Below are 15,552 nucleotides of genomic sequence, written 5' to 3'. Positions count from 1 at the left end.
GTGAGATTTCTCTTTCACAGACCATGTTAGCCTTTGTTTGAGATCATAGTGGTCTTAGTCCAAACAGACCCAGTGGAAGTCTTAGGCCTTAGTCCCATAAACCTCTTTTGCCTTGTCTTTCTTGGCATCCTCCCTCCTGCCAAGGGTCTTCACATATACCTGTCACTCCTGGTAAGATGGTCTCACTTTTGTTGCATCCTGAGTGTTCTGTGAGGTCCCTACACGTGCTTAGCTACCTGGCTTCCTAGGTAGTTCTCACTGTGTCCATGGCTTCTCAGCTGGGGTTTCAGGTGCAGCCTTTGCACTTGTGAGATTCTTTTTTTGTTTGTTTGTTTTTTCTTGGTTTTTCGAGACAGGTTTTCTCTGTATAGCCCTGGCTGTCCTGGAACTCACTTTGTAGACCAGGCTGGCCTTGAACTCAGAAATCTGCCTGCCTCTGCCTCCCAAGTGCTGCGCCACTACGCCCGGCTCACCTGTGAGATTCTTAAGTCTGTCTTCCACCAGGCTGTTAGTACCGTGCTGCCCATGGTCTTGTTACATGAGTTCTGTGTCTGATGACAGCCATAACCCATGTGACCAGTAGTGACTGGCTGAGCAAGTTGTGAAGGAATCACAGTTGCTGCTGGCCTCTTTGTTCCCCGCCCATTTCACCAACCACACTTCTGCACCATAAGTGCAAGGTGTCTCCTGGGGACACTGCCAGAGCCCAGCTCTGCCTTGGGTCCAACTCTGAGCGAGGACTCTGCTCACATCTGTCTTTCTGGGGAACATTTTCAGATCCTACATGGAAGATGCCCCACTGCTGAGAGGAGCTGTGTTCTTTGTAGGGATGGCACTCTGGGGAGCTCACCGGCTCTACTCTCTCAAGAACTCCCCCACATCTGTGCTGCCGTCTTTTTATGAGGTAAGGTGCTTTGTATACCACAGCGGATTGGAGAAAGTGGGAGAGCTTGCATCAGGTTTGCCCACCTGTCTGGCTGGGGCTGATGAGGCTGGGTCTGAGCAGCTATTTCCAGTCACTTGCTTTTTAACTGTGGATGAGAGGGCTTTAAAGAGGATTTATTCTCAAGAAAATGTTTTATCGTAAAAATTGCATCTCCTGCCCACCAGTGCTGAGGTACCCAGTGTTGCCCCTAGGATAGCATTCCTTCTCTCAGTGCTGGCTCCCTTCTGTCAAATAGTGATCGTTCCAGCTCTCTGGATGATGTTCACAGCATAGCTTTTGTTCTGTGGTACCCTGTGGTGTCCAGAGAACTTCCCTGTGTGCTTGTATTTAGTTCTCACGGCTCCCTGGTAAGCTGAGGTCTTCATTTTATAGCAGAGTTGCTCAGACAAAGTGCCTTTCATCTGGTTGTACAGTCTCCCAATCTGTAGGGGTCCTGCAGTTCTGTGCAAGCTGTGATCTTTATACATTGCATTGCTTACACCACAACTTAGCACCCATCAGTTTGGTCTGAGACAGTACTGTACTTTTGTTCTGGAATTTGGAGTTCCTGTCTCCTCCTAGTCAGGCCTTTTGGAGGTGGGGCCCTTGAGCCTTACATAACAGATACCTTTCTGAGTTCCACACATGCTTTGTGGGCCTGTGTGTGAAATGCTACCCATCCATGCATTTACGCCCACCTCGGAGACAGGACAGGAGACAGGACAGGAGACAGGATGCTCTCATCCTCTATGAGGCATAACACTGCCCCATGGTACTGTGTTTCAGGCTATGACCTGTCCCAATGAGGTGGTGTCATATGAGATTGTTCTGTCCATAACAAGACTCATCAAGAAGTATAGGAAGGAGCTCCAGGCTGTGACATGGGATATTCTGCTGGACATCATTGAACGACTACTTCAGCAACTCCAGGTAAGTCAGGAATGCCAGAAAGGACTAAGATCCCAGAGAGGCGGGCTTGTCCCTGCTGGGAGGTGTACATGCGTTCTGTGCGTCTGGGCCCTTTCTTGGGGTCTGAAGACTTGATGTGGATGTTTTCTGGTGACTCTTGGTGCCAGTTTGTCTTCCACTGAAGGACAGAATTTGTTTTTCCTGGTGTGCTCCATTCTTTTGGCTCTAGGGATATTCAGTAGGTGAGCAAGGCCTGAGCTAGTTGTCCAAGGCAGACCAAGTGACAGGACAGGTCACCTTCCTGGCTTGAGTAGGCCCCAGAGGCAGTTTACAGAGCATCTACACTGCCATCTGTGACTTTGGAGGACAGTGTAAGTGGCACAGTGCTAGAGAAAACACCAGGGCCACAGGCTCTCAGGAATGCAGGGCTCTGTGAGGTGAGGCCAGTATCTGGCTTAGTGCAGCCTGGGGCTGTAGATGAAAAGGGGACAGGCCAGTGGAAGGAAGACTGTGACTGGGAGAAGCATGCAAGGGTTTGAAGCTGCAAGATTTTACCTCCTGTTTGTTCAACCTCTGTTCCTGTAGGAGGAAATGGGTCATAGCAGTGATTTCCACCTCTCTCTCAGATGGCCTAGTCAGAGAATATGAGAGAGAGAGTGCGCGCGTATGTGTATGGGATGGTGTGGGTGTCTGGTAGGTGGTATGTTTGTAAGTAGCTCCTCTCAAGCTGTGTTGAAAGGGTAAAGGAAATTAGGTTATATGATGTATCTTGGTACTGTAGAACCTGGACAGCCCGGAACTCAAGACCATCGTCCATGACCTGCTGACCACTGTGGAGGAGCTATGTGACCAGAACGAGTTCCATGGCTCGCAGGAAAGATACTATGAACTGGTGGAGAGCTATGCAGACCAGAGACCTGTAAGGACCCTATCCTGGTGGAGCTGTGGGGAATGGTTCCCACGGAGCTGTGGTTTCTGATTTTCAAGTAAAAGATGGACAGGCTCCTGTGTTCCTAGCTTTGTGCTCCAGCAGGAAAGCTGGCGGGCATCAGCTCGCAGGCTTGTGTGGGTTTGTTAAAGAGCTTTGTGTTAGCCTAACAGTCAGTCTCTTCCCACCTGGGTGGGGGAATGTTCTGGGCTGGCTCCACAGAGCCCAGCTATCCCAGGGGGCGGCAGTCATTTTGCCAGGGTTACTCTGTCCACTGCCAGACTATCACATAGCCTTGACAGGAGTCTCTCACTTCTAGGAGACAGTTGTTCTTGCTAATTCCGCACGGGGCTGTGAGGTAGCTAATCTCGGAGAAAACTGCCTTGTAGCAGGTTAGCAGCACTTGCCGAAGGGCAAAGAGCTCTCTGACCTTAGAACTGTTTTCCTTCCACAGGAATCCTCTCTCTTAAACTTGATATCCTACAGAGCCCAGTCCATCCACCCTGCCAAGGATGGCTGGATCCAGAACTTGCAGTTGTTGATGGAGAGGTTCTTCAGGTAGCGGAGCCTCTATTATCCCCTTGTCTCCAGGGCACTGTTTATAGTAAGATCAGGCTTTCCTTTCTGAGCCTCCAAAATCACGGAGTGAGGGGGAAGGTTGGCCTTTCCGTGGGTCATGGCCTCTGGCCCACATGGCGGTGGATTCCATGAGGGTGGTCCCCGCCAGCTGTGTTGGGCCCACAGCAGTGTGCTGAGGGCGCTGCAGCGGGCCTGCTCTTCCCCCAGGAATGAGTGCCGCAGCGCCGTGCGCATCAAGGTGTTGGATGTTCTGTCCTTCGTGCTGCTGATCAACAGGCAGTTCTATGAGGTGTGCACTCAGGTCTAAAGCCCAGGCGGGGTGTGCTCGGGTGGGGCTGGCTCTGGGTTCTGCCTGCTCTGGGCCTTGTACCTGCTCCAGCCGAGCCAAGGTCTGCCTGGGGTCTTACCGGCTCCCCTTTATGCATGCTTTCAGCTGGCTTTCTTCCTCCCTGTACATTCCATAGTTTGTTTATTTTGTCATGTCCTGGTGGGGCCCTGGGTTGGGCCTGGAGGCTGAAGAAGCAAGGTAGGTACTTACTACACGCTCCTGAAGCTCTGGCCGGAGTCCCACTTGGAACCCAGGAGTTTCTGAACAATCTGGATCAACTTCAGAAGTCCTCCTCTCTGTGTTGTTCTGGGGAAGGACTCAGGTTGCATGCCTGTTGGGCAGGTGCTCTGTCACCCTTCGGCACAGTCTGGTGGGTGGTGTCTGTCTCTGTAGTCATTTCTACTGTCCAGCATCCCTTAGTCCGATTACCAGCTGCAGACTGCCCTAGGCCCCACCAGGTGGCCTTGTGGTGTCGTCTCTGCCTCTGTGCTTCCTCAAGTCTGTGGTATTCTGGTTTTGGGGAGCACTATTAGTGCTTGACATTCTGTGTGGCCTTTTTTGCACCTCAGACAGCTCTTTCTCCTTCTGCATGACTGTTGGGCCTGACTTCCCAGCTTCTTTGGCGCCTCCTTCTTCCCCTTCCAGCCTTTCTGTACTGCACACTGCACTCTGCTCATCTCCACTATGATCTGGCCCCTCCTCCATCAGGGAAGAGCACATCTTTTCAGGATGGTCCTCTGGATGCTCTACCCTCCCTTACCAATTGGTGTTTAAATGCTCTCTTCCCGTTATCTTCTGCCAGTTCTGTGAAAGCGCTCCTTGCAATGTTATAGTAATTTCTTTGATATCAGAGTTTCCATTTGCCCAACACGCACACGCACGCACACACACACGCTCACGTTGATACATGGCCCTCCACTTAGGAGGGTTCTTTGTATATGTGTGTGTTAGACATGGAACCCAGGGTCTCACACAGACTACAGGAAGTATCCTTCACTGTCTAGCTTTTCTGCAGTTTTTTTTTGGGACACCTTACCTGCCTCGGGTCTGTGTCTTGAGGGAGTCACAGAGTCAGTGAAGTGTGTCCCCTGCCCACTGTGGGACTGAATGGAGACCTTCTCCACCTTGTGTTCGATGCAGGAGGAGCTGATTAACTCGGTGGTCATCTCGCAGCTCTCCCACATTCCCGAGGATAAGGACCATCAGGTCCGAAAGCTGGCTACTCAGCTGCTGGTGGACCTGGCAGAGGGGTGCCACACCCACCACTTCAACAGTCTGCTGGACATCATTGAAAAGGTGAGAGCCATTTAGAGGTCTGGGCTGGCATGGACAAAGCCCTGTGGCTAGACCTCTTTGTCCCGTTTTTATCACTGTGACTGATGGCTGTCTGCACGGGCAGCAGAAGTGTGTGGTGTCAGCAGGCCGTGTTGAGCCACCTTGCTTGGCTGGTGTACTGCCTCAGCACCTTGCAAATGAGTGTCCTGTCACTCTCAGGGGTCTGCGCCAGGCATCTGGAGAATAGCACAGAGCAGGGATCCAGGGCTGCGGCCCACATCCCCCCAGGGAGGCTGCTTTGTCCTTTCAGTTTTGAACTGTTTGTGAGCAGTCACTTGTGAGAAGGCATATCTTCCCTCCCGAGAAGGACAGGAGGGGTAGTCCTGGTAGTCAGGTCTGTGGCGAACTGCCTGTGAGCCGTGACTTGGACCTTACATGCTGGCCTCTTGGAAGGTGATGGCGCGCTCACTCTCTCCACCCCCGGAGCTGGAAGAAAGGGACCTGGCCATGCACTCGGCCTCCCTGGAGGACGTGAAGACCGCGGTCCTGGGGCTCCTGGTCATCCTTCAGGTGGGTGCTCTGCAAGGGTAGAAGGCTTGTTGGAAGCTTCTCTAAAGAGATGTGTGTCCTGGAAACCCCAGCTCTGACTGGGTTACAGGGATTGGGTGGTACCGCTGAGTGGCAGTATGAAGATGTGACCAAGCCGTGAGAGGCCTGCGGCCTGCAGCAGGTGAGCCTTCTCTGCTCTAAAGTTACTCTGCAGTTACTCCATCCTTGCTGCTCAGAGCTCCCTCTGTTGCCGCCAGTACTGTTCCTTAGCTGCTGAGTGGAGAAGCTGCTCTTGCCCTGCGGCTGCTTGCTTCTGGGAGAGCTTTATTAAGATACTGTGGCACATATCATATGGTGCCCTCCATTATTGTCAATAGCCTATTGACTATCAATATGTCCACAAGGCTGTGCAGCTGTCCCCACAACCAATTTACTAGATTGGTTTTTCTGTTTGTTTGTTTTACTTTTTTGGGGAGAGGGCCTCACTATGTAGCCTAGTCTGGCCTTTGAGAGCTAGGACTATAGGACCGAATGACCATATGACACTGTCCAGTTCCAGTCAGTCAGCCTATACCTGCTGACCGCTGTTCCCCACTTCCTCCAAGGTCCCGGGGCTGCTGCTCTGTCTGTTCCCATGGAGACATTGTCTTGTCCTAGCTGTTTCACATACATGGCCTCGCATGTGGGCCTCTGTGGTTGGCTTTCACCAAGCATCCACGCTATGGCGTGTATCAGAGCTTCGTTGCTTTTCAGAATGTTCCATTGTGTGCATGGCCCACTTGCTGTGGTCCGTGGCTCCTCCCTGTGGCTGCCTTTGCTGGGCTGGATAGCGTTGGGCAGACCTAGGAGGAATTGCTGAGTCACACTAAGTCTGTAACATCTGAGGCATGTCACAGTTTGTGAGCTTTTCTTGTAGTGTGTTCATGTGTGTGTCCATACATTAGTTTGTGTGTGTGAGGATAGACACACTCTTGCCACACTGTGCACTTGGCAGTTAGGGAACAACCTCAGGTGCCCGTCCTCACTGGTTACCTATTTGTCAGAGACTCTTGTTTACCGCTGACTACTATAGGCCAGTAGGCCTAGGAGCTGATAGGGATCCTCCTGTCTCTGCCGCCAACCTCCCCATGGGAGCACTGGAGTATAGATAGGTGCTACCATGTCCTGCTGTGGGTGGGTTCTGCGGATCCAAATGCTGTCCTTACACTTGTGTAAAAAGTCCTTTGCCACCTCATGCCCAGCCCCCTTCTTAAAGGTAGGACCCGCCCAGGCTGGACTGGCTCTGAACTCGTGGGGCTCCTGCTTCCGTTTCCGCGTGCTGCTGTTAGAGGTCTGCAGTGCTGTGGTCAGCTTGCTAGGCTGCTGTGCACTCAGACTGCACCCTTTTCCACACTAGCCTCGTATGCGTTCTGGCTTCCCCATCGGAGTATGTAGTTTTCCATATCCAGATCACGTCTGGGCTTTGCCATGTTGTTGTTGTTGTTGTTGTTGAAAGAAGCTCTCATTATCTTGTTAAGGCTATTTTAAATTCACGATCTTCCTCCTCCATTTGATACACACTATGATGCCTACCTCCTAGCATGTAGATTTGTTCCTTTCCTTTCCTTTCCTTTCCTTTCCTTTCCTTTCCTTTCCTTTCCTTTCCTTTCCTTTCCTTTCCTTTCCTTTCCTTTCCTTTCCTTTCCTTTCCTTTCCTTTCCTTTCCTTTCCTTTCCTTTCCTTTCCTTTCCTTTCCTTTCCTTTCCTTTCTTTCCTTTTGTATGTATCGATACAGGTCTCACTAGGTAGTCCAGGTTGGCCTGGAACTTTCTTTGTAGTCAAAACTGTCTGTCTTTAGGGTTCTAGGATTACTAGTGTGGGCCACTATCTTGGCACAGTGTTTGGCTTTTAGTTTTAAAAAAATTGTATTTATTTTATGTGTGTGCTCACGCATGCACTTAAGTGCCGTTTAGGTGGGTGTCAGGGGACAGACAACTTGTGGGAGTTGGTTTTCTCCTTTCGTTTTGTATATCCCAGGAACTAAACTGAGGTCATCGGGCTTGGTGGCACACCTTTAGCTATGACGCCCACTCGCCAGCTTTGTTTTTGAGTGACAGGGTCTCTATGCTTCTCTGGGCCTAGAACTCACTCTGTAGACCAAGCTGACCTCAAACTCACAGAAATCTGCCTGCCTCTGCCTCTGCCTCTGCAGTGTTGGGATTAAGGTCCTGTTGCAGTTCAGGCTGGCCTACGTCTGGAGGTCCTATAGCTTCTATCTTACGAGGTTATGTCATCGGCCATCACACCCAGCTGGCATCCAAATTGTCACTGGCATAAGCACAGCGCCACAGTTCCTGGGGTCTTTTTGGGCTTTCATCCAAAAGAGTTCAGTGCCCTTTCCCTCCCTGCTCTGTTGAAAGGAGCACTTACTCTGTGCCACATTTTCTGGGTAGCGCAAGAGAAGGATTTCTTGTCCTACCTTAGAAGTCTAGTTGTGAGACCAAGTTCCTGGCTATAGGCTGAACTATGCTATATTGGAGGCAAAGTCTTGGCCTGGTCATTCCCTGACAATAGAAATGGCATGGTTCTCCCTGGTTCAACCCCGTGGAAGGGTTAGATTCTCTGCCAACAGTAGCCGTCTGCCCATCATGGGTGTGGTTTGTGTTAGATTTGGCGCCTCCCATGGTCTGCGGCAGGACTTTGGTGGTGTGCTATGAGACTGGGAAATAGAGTCAGTGGTACTCACCTTTCACCCCAGCGCTCCGGAGGAAGGCCAGAGAACACAGAGAGCGTCAGGCCAGACAGGAAAACAAACAAACAAAACTCACAGAGGTGACTTTATCAGTTCCCGCTGCTCACTTCCAAGGCTCAGGGACCATGACAGCCCCTGTGGCAGCATGGGTCCTTTCTCCTGGGTCTGCCAGGAGAGGGCTAGAGCTGTGTTGGGATGGTGTGGGGCTGGGAGGAAGGGTGCTCCCAATTCGCCCTACCCAGCCTCTCTTTGTTGACCTCCTTAGTCTTGGAGGACTGAAATCCCATGCTAGCACATGTATGTATTGTGGTCACCCTTTCTGGCACATGGAGAGTGGGTCACTACTGTGCAGTGCTAGGTGTTTCCCTGATTTGCTACCTGCTGTCCTGCTGGTAAGATGGCCACATAGTGAGATGGCTCCTTGACTGAAAGGTGTAGAGGGAAATGGCGGCTGCTGCTGGATAGTCTTTGGAGAACTGATGCTGTTTCCTCTGGCCTGGGCCAGGTGCCGTCTCTCTGGCTGCTGTCATAGGATTGATGCACTCTTTCTCGGCAGACCAAGCTCTACACCTTGCCTGCCAGCCACGCCACTCGAGTGTATGAGAGCCTCATTAGTCACATCCAGCTCCATTACAAGCACGGCTACTCCCTGCCCATTGCTAGCAGCATCCGACTACAGGTAAGACTGCCAGGCGGGTGACCACTTGGGGGCCAGCATGCTGCCCTAGGCTTGATGGATGTACAACGGTCTAGAGAGGCAGTTGGCGGTCTGGGAAGGGTCCTGTGCAAGGCACATGGCTCCTTCCCATCTGCTGTGTCTGCCCTGCCAAGGACCTCTGCCTTTCCTTGGCTTACACTCCTTGTACCTGTGTGGCGTGTTACTCTGAAGTCACACAGTCGTCCAAGGTCGGGGCACCTTGGCCTCCAGGCTTGGCAACGGTCCCAGTGCTTCTGGTGCTGAAGAGACCCCCAAGAACCTGAAAGAGGGGCTCCTTTGGATGTAGCTAGTGGGGAGAGGGGAGGACAGGGATGGACAGCTGCTGACAGCTGGTCACCCTGATACCTCTGCTGAGTAGAAGTCACTAAGAAGGAAGCCCTGAGGTCTCCAGGCTCAGTGGATAACCTGTTCTTTAAGGATCCCAGCCTAGTCAGTCACTGTGGGGAAGCCGTGGGGCTGTGAGAATATTTTGCTGTTAGATGTCAGCGACTGTCTATAGCTCCTGGGGAGAAGTTTCCTTCTGTGCAGGACACCAGCTCAGAGGCTCAGGCCTTGTTGTATATAAAGTGCTAAGTGACTAGGATCTCCCCTCCTGCCCTGGAGTCAGGCTCGTGGCCTGACTGAATGGCCACTGTTCTCCCTGCTAGGCCTTTGACTTCCTGCTGCTACTGCGGGCTGACTCGCTGCATCGACTGGGCCTGCCCAACAAGGATGGGGTCGTGAGATTCAGCCCTTACTGCCTCTGTGACTGCATGTATGTGTGGCAGGCCCTCCCTCGGGCTCCAGGGTGGGCTGGTCACGAGATGAAGCTGGGTGTTGTCTGCCTACTCAGGGTTATTTCATAGGAGGGACTGTACAGAAGGGATGTCAGCGGAAGCTGGGGCCAGGAGGGGCCGTGTCAGTTTAACTTGTCCAGTGTCCATCTGCCTCCACAGGGAACTGGATAGAGCCTCAGAGAAGAAAGCCAGTGGGCCCCTTTCACCTCCAACTGGGCCCCCTAGCCCTGTGCCTATGGGCCCTGCTGTGCGGCTCGGCTACCTACCCTACTCCCTGCTCTTCCGTGTCCTGTTGCAGTGTTTGAAGCAGGTGAGAAGTATATCAGATTCTTGAAGCAAACCCAGTTTCTCACCCTTGTATGAGTGAAGTTTTACAACAGGACTTAAATATGTATCCAGATAACAGTAGCCCTAGACCAGCATGCACCTCATAGGGAGGGCACAGGTGGACGGACACTCCTGTCTTAGGAGCATCTACCAGGTGAGTCTGAAGTCAGGCCTGAGCAATAGGGAAGGTCCAGAAACAGGAGTCAGCAAAGCCTAGAAGTGGGTGGTATGGTTTTGTGCAGTGAGAGGTGTTAAAGATGCCAGGCAAAAGACCAGGGCAGTGAAACTGTGGGGGCACTGGAGGGAGTAGAAGGCCCAGAGTCCTTGGAGATGCTGGAGCTGGCAGGTTGTCTCCTGGGAGTATCTAGGCCTTCTGTCACAAGAGTGTTGATGGTTTTCAGGACTGATTAAGGTTTGGCTGTGGGAGTGGGCTATCTCTAATGGAGATATGACCAGGCAGAAGCCAAGAGCCATGTCCTCTCTGTGGCTGTGGCCTTAGGCTGACACTGGCTCTCTGTCAGAGATCTTGGCTGATGGATTGTTGTGTGCTCTCTTGCACCCACAGCTATGGCTTAGCTTTCTGCCACAGTGTCATTGTTGGAGACGCTTAGCTGGGATAGAAGTTGTGTGTGTGTGGGGGGCTGCGGGGAGTGTTGGCAGGCAGTCACTGGGCCCTCACTGGGCAGGTGAGGGATGACAGAGCTAGTCTGAGGAAGATGTAAGTTGTACTGAGAAGATGGAGGAGGCACTGGCTCTCTGCTGGGTCTCCATGCAGACTGGCCTCTGGACCACAGCCTCTGTTGGCTGTCGAAGGTGCTGCCCATGTCCAAGGCTGTCTCTGAGCAGTGGCTGCTCGTGCATTTGAGGGACAGAGGTCAAGGCTCCATACATACCTTGTGGCAAAGTAGCAGCAATCCAAGCCTCGTAGCTGTGCAGCAGCACGCAGCTTCAAGTATGGATGGACCCTTGTGTTACCAAGGTCTAGAGAGCCCCGCCTCCAGCACGAAACCCTTCCCTGTAGGAGAGCGACTGGAAGGTGCTGAAGCTGGTGCTCAGCAGGCTGCCGGAGTCACTGCGCTACAAAGTCCTCATCTTCACCTCCCCCTGCAGTGTCGACCAGCTGTCTTCTGCCCTCTGCTCCATGGTAACGAACGCCCTCTGTATTAGTCAGGGTCTCTATTCCTGCACAAACATCACGACCGAGAAGCAAGTTGGGGAGGAAAGGGTTTATTCGGCTTACACTTCCATACTGCTGTTCATCACCAAGGAAGTCAGGACTGGAACTCAAGCAGGTCAGAAAGCAGGAGCTGATGCAGAGGCCATGGAGGAATGTTCTTTACTGGCTTGCCTCCCCTGGCTTGCTCAGCCTGCTCTCTTATAGAACCCAAGACTACCAGCCCAGCGATGGTCCCACCCACAAGGGGCCTTTCCCCCTTGATCACTAATTGAGAAAATGCCTTAGAGTTGGAACTCATGGAGGCATTTCCTCAACTGAAGCTCCTTTCTCTGTGATAACCCCAGCTGTGTCAAGTTGACACAAAACTAGCCAGTACAATTGACCCCTTGTCAACTTGACACACAAACACATCACTAGTAAGCCTCAACCCTTACATTCTTATTCATCCCCAAGATCTAAATAACTTTAAAAGTCCCACAGTCTTTCCAAAGTCTTTTTACAATTAAAAGTCTCTTAACTGTGGGCTCCACTAAAACAGTTTCTTCCTTCAAGAGGGAAAATATCAGGGCACAGTCACAATCCAAAGCAAAAGTCAATCTCCAACCGTCCAGTGTCTGGGATCCAACTTACGATCTTCTGGGCTCCTCCAAGGGCTTGGGTCACTTCTCCAGCCATGCCCTTTGTAGCACACGCGTCATCCTCTAGGCTCCAGATGCCTGTACTCCACTGCTGCTGCTGCTCTTGGTGGTCATCTCATGGTACTGGCATCTCCAAAACACTGCATGACCCCTTCAGTCCTGGGCCATCAATTGCAACTGAGGCTGCACTATCACCAATGGCCTTCCATGGCCTCTCACAGTGCCAAGCCTCAGCTGCTCTGCTCAACTCCTTCATGCCTTCAAAACCAGTACCACCTGGGTGACCCTTACACATTACCAAGTCTAGCCACAGCACAAGGTACAACTTTGGCTATATCTGGAACACAGCCACTGTGCTCTCAGAAAACACTTCCCAGAAGATGTCACCTCAATGATGCTGGTCTCTTCTTAATCACCGCTAATTTCTTAGCTCCAGCTAACCAGCATCAATAGTCCCAGTAATGTAAAGTTTTTGCTTTAGTAGTTCTGGTATCTTGTTAATCACAGCTGATTCTTCAGCCCCAGCTAACCAGAACTACAGAATCTTCACAATCAAAATAGCAATGGCCCTGAAAAGAGACTTTAATTTTCCCTCTGAAATTTCACAAGCCAGGCCTCCATCTTCTGCACTGTTCTCAACATTATCTTCCAAGCTCCTACAAAACATCTGACAGAGCTCTTAACAACGAATGGATCTTCAAGCCCAAAGTTCCAAAGTCCTTCCACAGACCTCTCCAAAACATGGTCAGGTTGTCGCAGGAATACCCCCACTCTGCTGGTACCAATTTCTGTATTAGTCAGGGTCTCTATTCCTGCACAAACATCACGACCGAGAAGCAAGTTGGGGAGGAAAGGGTTTATTCGGCTTACACTTCCATACTGCTGTTCATCACCAAGGAAGTCAGGACTGGAACTCAAGCAGGTCAGAAAGCAGGAGCTGATGCAGAGGCCATGGAGGAATGTTCTTTACTGGCTTGCCTCCCCTGGCTTGCTCAGCCTGCTCTCTTATAGAACCCAAGACTACCAGCCCAGCGATGGTCCCACCCACAAGGGGCCTTTCCCCCTTGATCACTAATTGAGAAAATGCCTTAGAGTTGGAACTCATGGAGGCATTTCCTCAACTGAAGCTCCTTTCTCTGTGATAACCCCAGCTGTGTCAAGTTGACACAAAACTAGCCAGTACACCCTCCACCCGCGCCAGCTCCAGTGTGCTACAATGGCTTTCTCCTCCATATAGGCTGTTCCTCACAGATACTTATACTGTTTATCTGGGGTCCTGTGTCCTTCAGAATAAGCCTTGACACCAGGCCATGCTCCTGGGGCTATACTGCCCAAAATGCCCTAGGGATCCCACCCATCCCATCCCAGATATGAGCATTGGTGGTCCCTAGTCAAGGATATTGTCTTAGGGTTCCATTGCCATGAAGAGACACAGTAGCCACAGCAGCTCTCATAAAGGACAACATTTCAATCGGGGCTGCCTTACAGTTCAGAGGTTTAGTCCACTATTGTGGTGGGAAGCATGCAGGCAGATGTGATGCTGGAAAGCTAGCTAGAGTGCCACATCTGGATCTGCAGGCCGCAGGAAGAGATAAGTGAGCCACTAAACTCACCCCCCAATGACTCACTTCCTCCAGTAAGGCCCCACTTACTCCAACAAGGCCACACCTCCAGTTGTGCCATTCTCTGTCTATGGGGGCCACTTTGATTCAAACCACCACAGATAGTTACTGCTCCTGCATTCCCTAGACTAGAGCACTGTGTGTGTGTGTGTGTGTGTGTGTGTGTGTGTGTGTGTGTGTGATATTGTACTTGGGCTACATTGTTACGAGTTGAGGGTTTTCTCACAAAGACCTCTGCCTGGAAGGGGCTTCCCTAGCCAGGACTCCTGGCCTCCTAAGAGTCCTGCGGTGGAGCAGAGGTTTTAGGGCTGTGTCTTGTATGTTAGCTTTCAGCTCCAAAGACCCTTGAGCGGCTCCGAGGTACCCCAGAAGGCTTCTCGAGAACTGACCTGCACTTGGCTGTGGTTCCCGTGCTAACAGCATTAATATCTTATCACAACTATTTGGACAAGACCAGACAGGTGAGAGATGGGAAGAGGGGCAATGGGACAAAGGGGCTCTCAGTGAGCTGGCTGCTGGGCCAGAGTGAAGTCAGTTGGCTTTGTTCCATGCTGTGGGCCACTACCTGTCAGCCAGCCAGGGAGTGTGGGCATCTGAAACCCAGGCTCTACAGAAGTTGTCGGTTCTCTGCAGGCTCCAGGCTTTGATAATGACCCTTGGCTGTGCCTGTTGTCCTCTCCTCAGCAGGACCTCCCCATTGAGAAGCACCCCTTGAACTCTTTCTGTTAGGTTTGGGGACCTGTGACCAGACCAGCTTTAAGAAGTGTGGTGGTTGGTCAGGACCCCTGGCTGTTACTTCCTTTATCAGAGCCACATAGTGCCCACTTCTTGTCCTGTGCTGTTCTCTGCCATCCTCCCTGTGTCCCCTAGATTCTGCTATGTCTCCATGACAAACTGGTGCTATTGCTGAGGTCAGGAGCCTTCTCACAGTGCTGGCAGCCAGGAGGGGGCTGGGCTCAGGCCTGTCTTCCCTGACTGCGGCACTACTGGGAACTGAGGCTCCGTGCGCAGGCCCAGCTTAAAGGGAACGCCCTGCACATTGGGCTGTGCTCCGCAGTCCTCGCTGCCATTATGACTTCTCAGCTAGCTCAGAAGGCTCTCTGACTCTACAATGTTTCTGAGGGTTGGCTCCAGGAAAGTAGAAATATTCTAGGACAATAAGCCCCGGTCTGTAGCCTGAAATGCCATTTTACTGTTGTCTTCATAGAGGATACTACCCAGGAGGGGCTTGCTACATCAGTTGGTGCCTGCCCTGAAGGCCAGTTCTTTAGAAGGCCCAGAGTGATGGGGTTGTGAGTCCAGGACATCTAGTTTCATCATACGGGCTATAGGCTGAGGTACCATCTGTGAAGCTGGGCCCACTTAGACATTGAGGGGCGTTCCACATGCTCTGATTCTCCTCAAGAGTCATCTCAAAGCAGGCGAAAGGAAGGGAAGGAAGGAAGGAAGGAAGGAAGGAAGGAAGGAAGGAAGGAAGGAAGGAAGAAAGGAAGGAGGGGAGGGAAGGGAAGGGAAGGGAAGGAAGGAAGGAAGGAAGGAAGGAAGGAAGGAAGGAAGGAAGGAAGGAGAGAGAGAGAGAGAGAGAGAGAGAGAGAGAGAGAGAGAGAGAGAGAGAGAGAGAAAGAAAGAAAAGCAAGCAGGCAGGCAGGCCTGGGGCAGAACATGGTATAACAGAGCAGCTTGGCCCTCTTGGGCAAGGGGGCAGGGGACCTTGCCAGCTGATGGCAGGCAGACCCAGTGTATCTTGTATCTTGCTTTCCTCAGCGTGAGATGGTGTACTGCCTGGAACAAGGCCTTATCTACCGCTGCGCCAGCCAGTGCGTGGTAGCCTTGGCCATCTGCAGTGTGGAGATGCCCGACATCATCATCAAGGCGCTTCCTGTCCTGGTGGTGAAGCTCACACACATTTCTGCCACAGCCAGCATGGCCATCCCGCTCCTGGAGTTCCTGTCTAGTGAGTGTGTGGTTCTGTTACAGAGCCTGTGCATGTGTGTCTGTGAGGCGGACCCTTGAGTATAAGCCTGTACTGGTGAGCACATCCAGTGATGTCTCCAGCCCTCCTGACTGTGT

The 15,552-nt window shown here is 51.9% G+C and overlaps 1 protein-coding gene across 26 annotated transcripts in view; it reads left to right on the top strand.

Moving 5' to 3' along the window:
* The window catches only part of Tsc2 (TSC complex subunit 2), a 36,861-nt gene that overhangs the window by 8,297 nt on the left and 13,012 nt on the right, over positions 1-15,552 (top strand). For all 26 annotated transcript variants that reach the window (XR_003952103.1, XR_001782062.2, NM_001286716.1 and 23 more), the window contains exons 10-22: positions 778-904; positions 1,712-1,855; positions 2,616-2,753; positions 3,217-3,320; positions 3,549-3,630; positions 4,810-4,965; positions 5,398-5,514; positions 8,781-8,903; positions 9,590-9,696; positions 9,878-10,028; positions 11,067-11,189; positions 13,809-13,943; positions 15,247-15,436. Coding sequence is in view for 24 of the 26 variants with exons in the window: in NM_001286716.1 (NP_001273645.1) it covers positions 778-904; positions 1,712-1,855; positions 2,616-2,753; positions 3,217-3,320; positions 3,549-3,630; positions 4,810-4,965; positions 5,398-5,514; positions 8,781-8,903; positions 9,590-9,696; positions 9,878-10,028; positions 11,067-11,189; positions 13,809-13,943; positions 15,247-15,436 (1,697 nt within the window). In the remaining 2 variants the exon portion in view is untranslated. The remainder of the gene's footprint in view (positions 1-777; positions 905-1,711; positions 1,856-2,615; positions 2,754-3,216; positions 3,321-3,548; positions 3,631-4,809; positions 4,966-5,397; positions 5,515-8,780; positions 8,904-9,589; positions 9,697-9,877; positions 10,029-11,066; positions 11,190-13,808; positions 13,944-15,246; positions 15,437-15,552) is intronic.

This window comes from Mus musculus, chromosome 17 (genome assembly GCF_000001635.26).
Source record: "Mus musculus strain C57BL/6J chromosome 17, GRCm38.p6 C57BL/6J".
NCBI classification, from domain to species: Eukaryota; Metazoa; Chordata; class Mammalia; order Rodentia; family Muridae; genus Mus; species Mus musculus.
This window is presented reverse-complemented; position numbering and strand designations above follow the sequence as displayed.